At 39.3% G+C, this 16,372-nt stretch overlaps 1 protein-coding gene across 1 annotated transcript; it reads right to left on the reverse strand.

Annotated features, from left to right (window-relative positions):
• Nucleotides 1-234: 234 nt before the first annotated feature.
• Nucleotides 235-15,255, reverse strand: LOC135893484 (myo-inositol 2-dehydrogenase-like). Its single transcript, XM_065421314.1, has 8 exons — nucleotides 15,083-15,255; nucleotides 13,773-13,843; nucleotides 12,106-12,214; nucleotides 9,766-9,896; nucleotides 9,332-9,439; nucleotides 8,258-8,376; nucleotides 7,378-7,534; nucleotides 235-1,617 (listed from the first exon to the last, which is right to left on the reverse strand). The coding sequence occupies exons 1-8, from the start codon at nucleotides 15,220-15,222 to the stop codon at nucleotides 1,469-1,471; spliced, it is 984 nt and encodes a 327-aa protein (XP_065277386.1). The 5' UTR covers nucleotides 15,223-15,255; the 3' UTR covers nucleotides 235-1,468.
• Nucleotides 15,256-16,372: the final 1,117 nt, after the last annotated feature.

A 16,372-nucleotide genomic window follows, 5' to 3' on the forward strand; every position in this document is an offset into this window, starting at 1 on the left:
ATCTTTCAATAAATGGCCAGAAAATATACCACAAATCTGACAGTAACGTTTATCATTAATACACAGCTTTCTTTGGGTTTCAAAAAAAATGACACTTAAAAAACCATTTCCACAAGAGAACTGTGTTTAGTTATAAATATCACAGCTATTTCTAGTTTTAGTAATATATACTGTGTATATATATATATAAGAATTGGAAATTGACAGTTAAATTTTTTTAGGAAGAGAAAATGTGACATATACAGAATGTTATTTTAATACAATTAAAAAAAAACTTTTTTTAAATCTTGAAAACCAGGGTATGAGAAATACAAACAAGAATAAAAAAGTCAAATATATAAATTTCAATATGCTCAACATAAGAATAAAAAGTTACAAATAACCTGGTTTAAACAGACTTGCCTGTTATGGAAGGCACTATCTTTTTCTGTGATGTGTAATCCAAATCTGGCGGACTGTAAAAAGCATGTATATCATATTCCCTTCCCCCACTCAGGGAAAACAGGTATTATTTAATTTCCCTATTGAAGAAACACTGAAACATGAATTTGGATTCAAGCAAAGAAAACAAAACTGCCAATAGATCGCACTCTCTTTGTTGCATCCAGGTGACGTTTCTTCGTAACAGATGTTGTACAGTGCTACTGTATAGAGATTCACGATTTTGTTCTAAAAGAAACCTTTATTTTTTTTTTTAACAGTGATGCAGTGTTCATATAGAAATGAACAAGTGCATGGTTTGCTCTGTGAAACAGTCCAACTTATAGCATGCCTTCCAAGTTTCTTTCATTACACTCTAGAGCCAGGTTGGTAAGAAGTCTCCCTGCCTGCTCATTTTCAAAAAGTTAGATGCTCACAACTTCTCAGCTACGTTATTTCAAATCCACAGCAATGAATTAAGAACAATATGGACAGTTCTATAGATGGGGGACTCAGAAGAGGGGTATTTAGTAGACAAATCACATTCCTGCATATACTAATGAGATGTACAGTATGGTCCAAATGGATGCTCTCATTTTGAACACCATGATTGCACCTCATTTTCAAGCTGCCATTAAAGATGTTCATTGCACAGTCTTCACTACAACAGCTGGTTGTCAGTACGTCATTATCTTATCATGATTAGTGTCTGGGAAATCCACTATCAGGAAAACAGTATTCCAGAACCCGAAACTAACTCCTTCAAAAAGGAAATGCCACTGTAGACAAAGCCTCCCATAATTTCTTCTCAGAGTCCTGAATGATGTCTTAAGAATCATCGGTAACACTAGTACTGAACACTTATGTAGTTCTAAAAGGTATCCGAGTTATAGGTGTTTCCAGTGAAAATGTAAAAAAAAATAAAAAAATATAAACAAGGTTGTTTAGTTTTGTATTAAGACAACAGTGGAAACCTCACTAGATGAAGAGACTTCACTCCCTTTAGCAGAGCTCAGGGAACAGCCTTCACTTCAAACAGCAGTGTGTGTCACATGATTTCAGTCTTGATTAGAGACACATCTATTGCTTCGTTGCGTAAGTCAACAGCAGATCCGTTCCTCCAAGACTGCTCGGCAGCTGCAGCTACCTGAATCGTCCAGAGAAACTGCTCTTTGGTGATAACAGGGGGTTCTTTGCCTGTAAAAGTAAAAATATGTTACTACCGGCAATGAAGTATAGTGGATAAGGCTTTGGACTCTGAATCAGGAGTCCTGGGGTCTGTTCCTAGCTCTGCCACTGACGTACGTGTGATCATGAGCAAGTCACTTCACCTATGTTTCCCTTTCCACCCTTTGTCTGCTTAGACTATAAATTCTCCAGGGCAGGGACTACCTCTTCCTATCTGCATGTACAGTGCCTATGCACAATGGGGCCCTAATCTCACTTGGATCCTGCAAAAGCTACTGTAATACAAATAATAATGATCTGTATAAAAATATGGTTCATCAGTGTATCTCATTATCTGGTAATATCCAAGTGTTTGTAGAGCTAACTTAGCTCACATAAGCAGGCCCAAGTTAGGAGAAGACAAGCCTGAACAAGTAATTGCTGAAACAACTAACTATTTTGAATATGTTTATGGTAAATAAGGGAGAAAGAAAATAACTAAACCAATTATTGTGGGCACTTTTATAGTAAGCAAAGTAGGCAAGAACACCCTGAAACTTGCCTTATGCAATCTGCAAAGCGATTGGTCCTTTACATGCTAGAAGTAGGGCTGTCACACAATTAAAAAAATTAATCGCGATTAATCGCATTGTTAAACAATAAAGAATACCATTATTTAAATATTTTGGGATGTTTTCTATAATTTCAAATATATTGATTTCAATTACAACACAGAATACAAAGTGTACAGTGCTCACTTTATATTTATTTCAGATTACAAACATTTGCACTGTAAAAAACAAAAGATAGTATTTTTCAATTCACCTAATACAAGTACTGTAGTACTATCTCTTTATCATGAAAGTTGAAGTTACAAATGTAGAATTATGTACAAAAAATAACTGCATTCAAAAATAAAACTATAAAATTTTAGAGCCTACAAGTCCACTCAGTCCTATTTCTTGTTCAGCCAATCGCTCAGACAAACAAGTTTGTTTACATTTGCAGGAGATAATTCTGCCCACTTCTTGTTCACGTCACCTGAAAGTGACAACAGGTGTTCTCATGGCACTGTTGTAGCTGGCATCGCAAGGTATTTACATGCCAGATGCGCTAACAATTCATATGTCCCTTTCTTCTTCAACTACCATTCCAGAAGACATGTGTCCATGCTGATGCCAGTTTCTGCTCGATAACAATCCAAAGTAGTGTGGGCCGACGCATGTTCATTTTCATCCCCTGAGTCAGATGCCACCAGCAGAAGGTTGATTTTCTTTTTGGGTGGTTCGGGTTCTGTAGTTTCCGCATTGGAGTGTTGCTTTTTTAAGACTTCTGAAAGCACGCTCCACACCTCGTCCCTCTCAGATTTTGGAAGGCACTTCAGATTCTTAAACCTTGGGTCGAGTGCTCTAGCTATCTTTAGAAATCTCGCATCGGTACCTTTCTTTGCGTTTTGTCAAATTTGCAGCAAAAGTGTACTTAAAACGAACAACATGCGCAGAGTCATCATCTGAGACTGCTAGAACATGAAATATATGGCAGAATGCGGGTAAAACAGAGCCGGAGACATACAATTCTCCCCCAAGGAGTTCAGTCACAAATTTAATTAACGCATTATTTTTTTAAGGAGCATCAGCAGCATGGATGCATGTCCTCTGGAATGGTGGCTGTAGCATGAAGCGGCATATGAATGTTTAGCATATCTGGCACGTAAATACCTTGCAATGCCGGCTACAAAAGTCCCATACAAATGCCTGTTCTCACTTTCTGGTGACATTGTAAATAAGAAGTGGGCAGCATTATCTCCCATAAATGTAAACAAACTTATTTGTCTTAGCAATTGGCTGAACAAGGACGAGGACTGAGTGAACTTGTAGGCTCTAAAGTTTTGCATTGTAGGAGGATATTGCACCCATTTTGCTCAACACAGTATGAAAATTTTGAAAGGAAAGAAGCACTTCTCTCTGGGGGGGAAGATATTAGATATATTTTAAAGATTTCTTCAATTTAGCTATTGTTTTGGATCCTGGTATTAATAGCACCTCGTTTAAAATGTGGCATTTTATACTGTACTTATTACATGAACTTGGGAGCCATGAACAGAGGCAGCTATCAGGAGAATTTCAGAGGGAGTTTAGAGAAGGGAGTGTGAGAATCTTCCAGGTTCAGTTCTACAAGTGATTTCAAAATGGCCAGTGATAGAAGCATGGTGGTGACCTGCAACAGATGTGCCATGTTTTCTTTCCTGCCTAAAACTAGAAGCAACTTCCTGTGCATTAAGTGCAGGCCGGTGACTGTGCTGAAGGAGAAAATTCTTGGACAAGATGGGGAAATAGACACATTATTGAGAATAAGAGAAGCTGAGGCATTCCCTAGACAGCCAGGTTCAGGAAACATCAGTACTCCAGCTTCAAGGAAGAAAGGAGACGGCCGCCAAGGAGTAGGAGAGAGAGGAAGTCAGAGTGGAGGCTTGGCAGTTCGTAACCACAAGAGGCAAGACGTTATGTTGGCATTCTATGTGCCTAGTGATAGCTAAGAACAGGCAGACTGTGGCTACCACAGAGAAAAGGACCTGGAGGAATTCCACACTAGACATTTCCAATCAATACCAATTCCTCAGAGTGGAAACTGTGGAAGAGACCTCTCAAAATCCAGCTGGTCCAAGGGAACGGAGAGATGTATGGGATACACCTCTGGACGGCAGGTTGGCCCAACCTGTAAGAAAATCAAGCTTGCCCACAAAGTTCTACAACCATCCAAGGAAGACAGACAATCCAGAACTCAGAAGAATCGAAAGAACATTCTACAAGGGACAGACAGACAACACCCTGGTGTGCTACCTTCCCTGAGCCAAGACTTGAGATGTCACTCTAAAGTTGGATAGGCTTTTGAAGTCGATGGGAAAGGATCCTATAGAGGCACTAATGACAGTGTTGCAGGACATACTGCAAACAGTAGATGACTTCAGCGAACTTGAAGCATGCTGTAAAATATAGAATGTCCAAGCTATCTTCTCTGAGTTCCTTCTTGCCCCACAAGCAAAGGAAGATAGAAGATTCTAGAAATGAACTGCTGGCTAAGTAAGTGGTATAAGGTGGTGGGTTTTGCTTCTGTGGGGTGAAGGGGCTGTATAGTTTGGATGGCCTTCGTAGAAGGGGGACTAATCTTCTCAGGGACAGGTTGGCTAGAGTAGTCAAGGGCATTAAACTAATAAACAGGGAGGATAAAAAGAGGGAAGATAGGTGTACTCAGCTCAAAATGGAGATTTCGAGAACAAAATTAATCAAGGAACTGAAGGACAAGAAGGGAAGAAATTCTTTAGTTTCCTCTATACCAATGCTAGGAGCCAGGTAACAAACTTGCATCCAAGAGTTTTCAAAGAGCTGTCGGAGGAGCTCACTGGACTGTTAATCATAGAATCATAGAACTGGAAGGGACCTTGAGAGGTCATCTAGGCCAGTCCCCTGCACTCATGGCAGGACTAAGTATTATCTAGACCAGGGGTTCTCAAACTGGGGGTTGAGACCCCTCAGGGGGTCGTGAGGTTATTACATGGGGGGGGGGGGGGTCGCGAGCTGTCAGCCGTCACCCCAAAGCCCGCTTTTCCTCCAGCATTTATAATGGGGGGGGGGGTCGCGAGCTGTCAGCCGTCACCCCAAAGCCCGCTTTTCCTCCAGCATTTATAATGGTGTTAAATATATAAAAATGTGTTTTTAATTTATAAAGGGGGTCACACTCAGAGGCTTGCTATGTGAAAGGGGTCACCAGTGCAAAAGCTTGAGAACCACTGATCCAAACCATAATGTTGATCTTCAGTAAATCTTGGAGAACTGGGGAAGTTCCAGAAGACTGGAAGAAAGCTAATGTGCCAAATTTTCAAAAGGGTAAACAGGATGACCTGGGTAATTATAGGCCTGTCAGCCTGACAATGATCCCAGGCAAGATAATGGAGCAGCTGATACAGGACTCCATTAATAAAGAATTAAAGGAGGGCAATATAATTAATGCTATTCAACATGGGTTTACAGAAAATAGAGCCTGTCAAACTAACTTGATATCTTATTTTGATGCGACTACAAGTTTGGTTGATAAAGGTAAGGCTGTTGAAGTAATATACTTAGATATGTGTAAGGTGTTTGACCTGGTACCACATGACATTTTGATTAAAAAAACTAGAATGATATAAAGTTAATATGGCATGCATTCAATGGATAAAAGCTACCTAATAGGTTTCAGAAACGTAATGTAACCAGGGAATTATCACCAATAATTTTAATGGAGTGCCACAAGGATCAGTTCTTGGCCCTATTTTTATTAATGACCTGAAAGAAAATCACTGACAAAGTTTTCAGATGACATAAAAGCTGGGGAAGTGGCAAATAACGAAGAGGACAGGTCACGGATACAGAGTGATCCAAACCCCTCGGTAAGCAGGATGCAAGCAAATAATATGCATTTTAACATGGCAAAATGTGATTGTACCCATCTAGGAACAAAGAATGTCGGCCATACTTGCACAATGGGGAACTCTGTCCTGGGAAGCAGTGAATTTGAAAAAAGATTTGCAGGTTGCGGTGGATAATCGGCTGAACATGAGCTCCCAGTGAAAAGACTAATGCGATCTCTGGATGCATAAACAAGTGAATCACAAGTAGAAGTAGAGAAGTTATTTTTCCTCTGTACTTGGCACTGGTGCGACCACTGCTGGAATCCTATGTCCAATTCTGGTGCCCACAAGTCAAGAAGGATGTTGATAAATTAGAGAGTTCAGAAAAGAGCCACGAGAATGCGTAAAGAGTTAGAAAAATGCCTTGTAGTCACAGACTCAAAGAGTTCCATCTGTTTAGCATAACAAAGAGACAGTTAAGGGGTGACTTGATGACAGTGTGCGAGTACCTATCATGGGGAACTAATAGTTAATAATGGACTTTTCAATCTAGCAGAGAAAGGTATATCATGATCCAATGGCTGGAAGCTGAAGCTACACAAATTCAGACTGAAAATAAAGCATAAATGTTTAACAGTGAGAGTAATTAGCCATTGGAACTGCTTACACAGGGTTGTGGTGGATTCTCCATCGCTGACAATTTTAAAATCAAGATTGGATTATTATTATTATTATAATTTTTTTTTTTTTTTTTTTTAAATAGCTCTGCTCTAGGAATTATTTTGGGAAATTCTCTGGCCCATGTTATACAGGAGGTCAGACTAGATGATCACAATGATCCCTTCTGGCCTCCGAATCTACGACAACTGTACTGTCAGCAAATTTCCAGCTTATGGATGCTGCTTTAAACCACCAGCAAACCTTAAACAAGTTAAGCACTAAGCATTAAACATTGAAAATCTACTCTCTTTTTCTACGTCTAACACCTTTAGGGCAAACTTCTGTATTCAGATATACATGTGACACTGGGGGACATCCAAAGGCAGAACTAGACCCATTCATTGGGTTCCCATACTGCCAGTGTCATCAATTAGCATTTTATTTGGCTGCCACCAGAAATGTCAATTCTAATATTAAAAACAACCATCTAGATTTCAGAGTTATTTAAGGGTTTTACTTTTCAAACTGTTCAGATTGGCTGGTATTTAGAGTTCATATGAACACCAGTTTCTTCATTTTCTCTCCTTGTGGAGACCGAGATTCCAAGAATAAATGAACCCCTAATTGACATTGCTTTTGGAACAATTTTCAAGACTTTGTTTTTTAAAAGCAAATCCAAAAGTGAAATTAAGATTACTCTTACAAATAAATGGACATTGCATATATTTGCAATTTTTTCTAACCTTTGAGGGTTCTGAGGAAGTGTCTAAAGAGTTCTCTGTATGCTTCTTTGTACCGATCAGCCTGGGTTTGTGAATATATGGACACAGACGTTCCATGTTCTGTAATTCCCAAGGGATTCTGATTATCTACCCGTAATGTTCCTTGAGAACCATGAACCTAGGAGAAAAGGGGGAAAAAAACCAAAAATACACATAAACGTGTTAAAGATCCCTAAATTAACATGCTTTTGGCCTTAAAACCATCTATAAACCATTGGCTTGTACCACCCGAGGAGTAACTCCTCCAGCAGGTAGAATTACTTGCTCAGTCACTACAGAGGACACAAGCACACGTTGTACTAGCCTGGGTTACAGTTGCACAGTATATCCACTCTCCCTTTGTTATGAAACAAGCAGCTTTTATTTTAAGGCTTAAACATTTCCCCCTGCCAAATCCAGCTTAGAGAACTCTAATATAAACCAGCATGAATTTAGGCAGAAAAGATTTGCTCCAATAATGAGAGATCTGTACCTTTCCCCCCCCCTTGGTACCTTTTATATCTGTGAGACTCTGATTTACCTCTTGGCTTGCTGTGTCCACAATAAAAACATTACGGAAAAAAAAGGGATAGGTTGTCTACAGAGTTTAAGCCTCAAGGGACCCGAAACAGCTGAGAAAGTATCAGGGCCAAATTCTGCTCTTGCGTGACCGTATGAAGCTCACAGTAACTCCAAAAAATGACCATGTGCACATCCACTGGCAGAATTTGACTAACAAAACAGAAGGTTTATTTTAAATTGAGAGCATGGCAGTTAATTGTTACTTCTATTGCAGTAGCAGTGTTGTGTGTAGTGTGCGTACACCCATAGTATCACGACAGACTCATCTGAAAAAACCCACCTCTAGTCTCTGATCACAGCTTTTAGTACAGTGCTGACTGACGTCCAAAGTAACAATTGCTCCACTAGGAAATTTCATGCTGACTGCTACAGTGTCTGCATCCTTCAAGTAGGCCATATCTGAGCGACAAGAGAGGCACTAACTCAGACTAGGAAATTAAGCAAACCAGCAAGTCTCTTGTACACAAAACTGCTCTTATTTCGTAAGAGGCGTTATGGTGAAAAGAACATCTTTAAACAGTAAAATAAGAAGCACAGTAAATATTGAACATGTTTATGGCCGCCTACACTAATCAAAGTACAGTCCAACCCACCACTCTTCAGCACCGCTAAACTCTGAAGCTGCTTCTACTGTACTTACTGGGGGTTGAACTCTCCAGGACAAGCAGCATGGCCTACCTTAGAGAGAACCTTTTGCCTTTGAAACACTTGCCTTTGTCGTTACAATACAGCAACATCAGGCAGCCTTCAGATTCCGTTATATGGTAACTTATTGGTTTTATTCCTGGCAATTCAATGCCCTACCATACATTAAGATGATCTATATTGCAGCTTGTAGCAATGGCAGCCCATTGCTGGCAGCAACCAATATTACATTTAAAATAGTTAGGCTCTGATTAATAGTTTAACAGGCTGATGTAAACCAGGTCCATAAAGGGGTCTGAAGTATTAAAAGGGAAATAATCAACTTTATCTAGGTCAGGTTTAACCAAAGAACTGAAAAAATGGTATTTTTAAGCACAAAGCTTTGTTTGAAACCCCCTGGAAATGGTAATATTATAAACCCTTTACAGATCACCCAATGTTCACAGTAATTGGCATTACTGATATTCCTACAATAATAGTTTTGAAGCACTGAGAAATTCACAGAATTCAGTGAAGTTTTTTAAGTGTTTGCAAATCTATCCCAACATTCTAGAAATTGTTCTGTATTTCAATTTTCAAACAGATCCATCAGAGAACAGCTACATTAGTTGCCCCTTCACATATTTTCAAATTTCTAGCACTGAAATATGCAATGACTAGGAAACTAACAACACATCCAATACAATGTCACCAATCCATGTAGTTTTACCTGCACAGAATGCATGTCCCAGTGAAAATATTGTATCTGGTGCACTTTCTCCCAGCAACAAACTGATAATATCAATATCATGTACAGCAGCATTATAGAAAATCCCACCTGGAAGTAAGAAGGAAAAAATGGGCACTACAAGATTTAGCATTTAATTCCTGTAAAACCTATGAGCAAACCTAGATATCTATACTGCATGGAAACCAATGTAAGAGCACCAGAAATATTATTTCCAAGAACATACAGATATACTCACTCATCAGAAATCAACATTAGGGTCAAAGGGAATATTCCCTGCCGTAAGGAACAGAATAATGCATTTTAGGGGGATGGACGGACGGACGCGCGCACACACACACACACACACACGGCAAGATAAATTGCTATCCCTTCACAGAACCAACCTCTTCTTCTATAAGAAAGCTACTCAGTACCTGACTTTTTTAGGAAGCTAAGAGATGCTGCTGGATATATGCTGCTAACTGTCGAAATCCGATGAATCCTCCCCAGTGCCTGGCTGTCATGGACTTTTTTATACAAGAACTGCAGGGCTGGATCAAAACGCCTACAGAGAGACAGCCAATGTGGAACAGTGAGTGTTGAGTACAGAACAGGTCATCTACACCACTGACATGCAGTCAGATGTTTGAGGGTAGCAGAAAAGAGTCTGGACTTCAGACAACTTCCAACTTAGACAAGGGTCAAAGTCCAATTTTTCTGATGAGATCAATTGCTCAGCAAATTATGAGACTTTCAAAACCTCAAAATAAGTTCTCATAGGCAATAAGCAGAATGAGTATTTGCCCTTAAAGCTCTTTACTAACAATATAAACTAAGATATTAAGCCACTATGAATAATGTCCAGGAAGTTATATACAGGCAAGTCTCATCTTACGCGGGGGTTCCATTCTGCAGTTAGTGCGTAAAGTGAAAACCGCGTATAGTGAAACACTCATTGAGTTCAATGGCGGGCAGAATCGCCCGCACTACAGATGCAGTTTTTATATTGTTGTTTTTCTTTTTCCCCCCCGTTTTTGCCGACCGCGCAAAGCTGAATTCGCGCATGTTAAATGTGCCTAAGATGCGACTTGCCTGTATAGCTAAAAAAGACACCTTTACGGTTTTATATTCAATTAGGTCTTAACAAAAAAAAAACCCTCCACTCTAGAGAAGTTCAAATCCAACCTTGTGGCTTGGGCTCAACTTTCTCTGTAGCACTCAAACCAAAATGCAATATCACAATATATATTGTGTTTGAATATATTTCCATATAAATATATAATTTGCATACAGATAATTTTTGCTTAAAATGAAATGAACAGTTTTCAACAACAACAACAAAAACATAAGTGGTCAAGGCTGGGGGGAAGGCAGGGAGGGTAATAATCCAGTTACTAAACATATTGGGTCAAATTCTGGGTGTAAACTCAGAGCCACTTTCCTTGACTTCAGTGGAGTTACTAAGTTTACAGAACTGTAACAAAGCGGAAGTACATTGAATTAACCGTCTTTCCCCATATTTACAGTGATTTATGATTTAGGGCTAGTCTACACTAGAAGCGCTACAGCAGCGCTTTAACATCGTGTGTCTGGTGAAGATGCTCTGTGCCAATGAAAGGCAGCTCTAGCGTCGGCATAATAAAATCACCTCTGCAAGAGGCAGTAGCTATGTCAGTGGGAGAAGCTCTCCCGCCAACACAGTGCTGTCCATACCAGCACTTAGGTCAGTGTAACTTATTTCACCAAGGGGGGTGGCTTACTGACACTCCTGAGAGACATAAATTATGCCAACATAACCTGTAGTGTAGACAAGCCCTAAGATCTATATATACAACCACAAGGAGAAAGAACACTTTTAAATATTTACTACATGTACTCCTATTAAATGGACCAACCATTCTGAAAACAAGCAGGACTTTCATTTTGATGTCCATTATGCAACCTTAGAATGTACAAAAACTACTTCTTCCAAAAGGTGTTATAAGGAGTAACGAGCTAAATTCACCTGTATACAGAAGGTCAGCCTAAGGTATTCAAAATAGGGCTTACGTAACATTTAAATAATACATATGTACTATACTGGCTATATGCATAGAGATGAATTTCACCAAATTACAGTGGCTTAATTACATCAGTACTAGCTCAGAAAGAGTTTTTTGTTACATACATTCTTTAAAAAGAACATTATTTTGCAACCGAGAACAGCCAAATGCAGATCTCAAGTAGTCTAACTTTTACCAAAACCCATGTCTGCTGAATTAGACGACTGTATACACATACAAAAAATCTTCCCACTTTGTTTTTTTTCTGAAACCACATGCCAACAAAGTTGATCCATAGTATGGCTCAGTAATTCTAGTTACCAGTACATTTTCCTCACCTCCAAAAAAGATCTGGCATAAAATTTTCAAGAACACAAGTGACATAAATGACTTAGGCTCCTTCAGTCACTCCTGAACATGCTTAGATGCTTTTGAAAATCTTACCCTAGGTACCTGTAATGCAAATTCTGTTAGCACCCAATCCAGCGTAGATGAATAAATTAATTTTAATCCTATGCCAATTATGAAAAGATTCGATTGTTATCTCTATGAAGCGTGAACAATGAATTTTGAAGCAGCAAGTCAACCAAGCTCTCTGTTTAGCTACTTTCTAAGCAAAATTTCTCTAAAACAAGAATTAAGTAGCTAGAAAAATTTAGGAAGGTTTCATCAGATATAAACATTATTTTACATTTATGCTTCTTGTTGAAAACAAAAAAATGCTGGTCTTACTTGTAGAATCCACAGACCAATGGTCTTCCACATCTGTCAGCTTCATCAAAACAAGCCTCTGCTGTCTGCCTATCTAAACTGGGTAGCTTCTCGCAAAACACGCCTTTCCCTATGTAAATGTCATAGAATACAAAATTGAAGGCAGGACATAATCCACACTGAACATTATATATTCTACAGTGTTCTATACATGTCAACACATTCCAGAGGCAAGGTTTCAGAAAACTGAAAACCTGTTTTAGCTGAATGATTTTCTATACCTACAGCAGCTACCGTTTACTATTTACAAACCTCAAGAAGTGATTGTTTTTAGAGAGAATGAAACTCTGATCTTCTTGGCTTTTCTTTTATTCCTAGCTGTGTTTCTCTGAACAGACATTTCAGTTACCTGTAGTCAGAACAACAACACAGTACAAGCTCCGTTGACATTACAAGTCATTAGGGTCAGTGTCTTCAGTGGACTAAATTCTCCCTAATTATGCAATTAGACACTCCGTGTATGCCTCAAGGGAAGCTGCAAGGTACAAAGAGGCAGACTGCAAGTGATTTTAATCACTGGAGAGGAATAATAATCCCTGATATAAATGCTGATGGGAGGACCTTATTGAATTAAGACAAGGAATTTACAAATAAAACTGAAGTCAGTCCTGTTCAGAGGGCATTAACATAGATACATCATCACTAACCAGGAAGCTCAATTTGTGTCTAGAGATGTACAGTTTCTAGGCCACCAGAGGAAAATGATTTCCACAGATAAAAGTGTTGAGACATTTTAGCAGAAAGATAAGAGAGGCAACTTGTTTTGACCACCACTTCACTAGGCCACTATGGACCACCACTGACCAACTGAGCAATTGGTGGCAGTCCATGGAGAGCCGGCCTGTTACATGGTGCTGGCTCTCTTCTCCATTTACAGTTGATTAAATGCATTAATACTTTTCTAATGTTACTTTACCATGTATGCCCATGCTGTACTTGCCACAACTATGCCATGAGACAGCAAATGGGAACAGAGATGTCCACAAGATAATCACCCCACTAAGATGGATTGATACTATAAAAGAATTTGTGGATCCCTGCTCTAGTGGACTGAGGGTAGGGCTGAGATTGAGAATGGGATCCAGAAACTCCTCAATTCCAGCTCTGACACGGACTTCCCTGACAAAGTGATCATAAGTGCAAAGTTTTGCTGGGGCAGATGTTCTTTAATCATCATATGTAAAAGACACAAAAGGATTTCATTCTTGGAACAATTTTCATTTGAACAAGCATTCAGAACAAATATATGGCTGATCTTTAGCTGGAGAAATATACAAAAACCGGAAAATTAGCAGTTTGGGATGTTTTTAATGTTACAATTATTTTTAAAATAGCCAATTTAGTACTTAAACTGGGCCTGATCCTGCTTCCATGAAGTCAATAGCAGTTTTGCCACTGACTTCAGGAGCACAAGATTGGTCCCTAATAGCATGTCTCAGATCAATTCCCCAATAAGGAGATCCTGGAGATTTCAAAAGCCAATTATTTTTTAGTACACGGTCAGTTTTTGGGTTCACTGTGTCTCTACCCAAACGGTAGCTTTATAAACATAGTGGGCCCAATTCAGTGGGACAACAGGTTATATATGAAAGCAGAATTTGCTGCAGATCTACTTCAGTTCCCCTTACCTGCTCGTAAAGCATCTATCACAATTTCTGAGGCTGCTTCAGGTGGTGAACAGACAATGGCTCCAGAGACACTGCAGAAATTAAGAGAAAAATACTTAGATGGAGACAAAACTTCTGCTGAAACAAACGGGGGTCAAAATTAAGGAGAGAAAAAGATTCTTCATTACAAAAGCTCCTCACATCAGGAAGACGGTGGGGAAAGAAACCAGCAACTCCCAGGAGACAATAATATTATGAGCTGGGAAAGTTATTTCTTTAAGAACAGCAAGAACATAATCTCTGGGGCAACAGTATCAGGAACAGATTGGGTTACTACATTTAGTAGAGTTTTTAAATGGAACGCTGACTTAATTCATGGTCCGTAGCCTCACTAGATATTTTTTTAAACGGTGTAGTTATAAAGAGCATGTGTTCACAGCTTAATAGAAAAACCTTTAAAATGGTTTCTTTCAAAACCTGTTTGAACCCTCCAGGTTATCAAAACATATGGGGAAAGGCTTAAAAAACAAATTTACACAGCAAATTGCAGGAAAATGTACAGTGAGTACAATTTAACCCATTTTTAACCTTTGAATTTCTACTGTAAAGTAACATTTTTCAGAGTCACTGTTCCCTTTTAAGATTTGTGTGAAATCTGAAATATTGCCTTCATTTGAAAGTTGACAGGAACTCTATTTAGCCAACGGGTTTTTATTGTATTAATCTAGATCAGCATTCCAGGATGTTCAGTAAAGCGATATAAACACAACATAATATTGCACATTTCCACTGTACCCTTCATCTTGAAGGATCCTGGAGTGCTTTATGAATTTTACACATTCACCTCCACTGAAATAAGCCAGGCACTCTGCGGTGGAAGGGTGGCAGCCAGCAGGGAAACTGACAGACAACATGCTACATGACAGCATGAGGAAGGGAATTTGACCAAAGGCATCATCCCTTACAAAACTATCTGCAGAGACGAGACTGATCGTTTGTTTGTACGGCTACATCCAGAAGCCCTATATACGGAAGTTAAACTAAGCTTCCCGGCGAGATCCTAGAATGTGTGCTATCCTCAGGATTTCTAGTAAAGTAATTCAACTACACCTATAGCTGCCACCTGCTGTTGAAAGGAATACAGCGGTCCAATCTTATAATGTAATATTGAGGGTACTGAGGTCAGACAAGCAGGATTCCCCAAGTGTGTCCTAACTTCAGTAAAATTTTCCAAAGACAGAGTAAGAACGCTGATTGATTGTGCTACTTATCCCTTAAAGCCTTAATTACTTAATAAGGAAACATGCATGGAAGTTATTGGCGGACTGTACCGTTGATCATTGAGCACTATGTCGGCATCCTGCTGCCGTAGCACCCTGGTGTTGGCCAGGAATTCTGTATTGAAGGCACGTTCCACATCTGGCAGCTGATCCTCCACAATGTAAAGCAAACAGCAGCCATTTTCTTCCATCAAACTTTGAAACAATGCTTTGTTACCAAGCCCCACGCCGAAGAGGGCAAGACCAATATTGCTTCCTGAAGTCCCACTACTGCTGTACCGTCCCACTGACCCTCCAGAAGCCACACTGTTGGATGCCTCAGAAATAACAAGTCTTTGGGTGCTCTGTTTTGAGGGGACAGGCGCATTTCTCATATGGAGGGCAGCGAATGCCGAAGGGTGACTGGTAGAGGTAGAGGGTGTTTGGTCTTCTCTGGCAGACATGACACTGGTTGTGGAGCTGATGGCGCTGGGGTGAACAGGGATCAAGGACTTGTGGTAGGAAGGTGGAGATGGTACCATGGTATAGCTGGTGCCAGTGCTGGTGATGCAGGGGTTGGTTGAGAGAATAAATGAAGGCTGAGAAAGCAGGGAAGGAGTGTCAAGTTGCATGGAAAGGCTGGTACCAAGGTCTGAACCTGCAGATCTAGATAAAAGGGGACAAAAGTCTTAAGGAAGCCGCTGTAATTCAGGATTATTAAAATACAAAGATTTTGTTCCAACAAGAGAAAACTGAGGAAATTTTACTGAGCTTCAGATGTCTCTAGGTGTGTGATCATAAATTTATTAAAGTTTTATTCCATCATTTGACTGACATGCTATCTGGCAATTAAATTTAGTTAGCTATACACAAAGAAAATAGTATCTCCCATCTTCTTAACAAAGATTTAATAGCAGGTTCTTCATGGTGAGCTATTAGCTACACTTTCACAAAATATACAAAGTGCAGGTTCTAGTATTCTATGAACTAACGTAAATCATTATATTTAAACAACAGTTATCAAAATAAATGGATGAAGTTCATTCTGATGACTTACACTTGCTTTTGTTTTACTTTCCTCTTAATCCATAAAATTCAAGAAATTTGCAATATGTTTCCCAGTCAGTGTACTTTAAATAACGCAGGCAACATACACATCTTAAAATGCACATTACCAACTCTGAAAAAATTCTTCACCTGTAACCACACTACTTTGAATTAACAAGTGTGGTGGTTTTTTTTTTTAAACAGTTTACTTTTGAGTGTATTTTTGTACTATTCTGCTTTGATAATGAAAAGCAATTAAGTCAGTTTCACTTCTAAGCTCTTAGTACTGAAATATTTGGGTTTCAAAGGCTGCAA

Source organism: Emys orbicularis, chromosome 22 (genome assembly GCF_028017835.1).
Source record: "Emys orbicularis isolate rEmyOrb1 chromosome 22, rEmyOrb1.hap1, whole genome shotgun sequence".
NCBI classification, from domain to species: Eukaryota; Metazoa; Chordata; order Testudines; family Emydidae; genus Emys; species Emys orbicularis.

Bases quoted from the DNA above. Each gene is read 5' to 3' on its own strand.
- LOC135893484 (XM_065421314.1), bottom strand. From the start codon at position 15,222: ATGGAAGAAAATGGCTGCTGTTTGCTTTACATTGTGGAGGATCAGCTG. The intron at 13,844-15,082 runs GTACAGTCCGCC...TAATTTCTGCAG, and splicing joins ATAGTGCTCAATGATCAACG to TGTCTCTGGAGCCATTGTCT. The intron at 8,377-9,331 runs GTAAAACTACAT...CTTGTCGCTCAG, and splicing joins GGGACATGCATTCTGTGCAG to ATATGGCCTACTTGAAGGAT.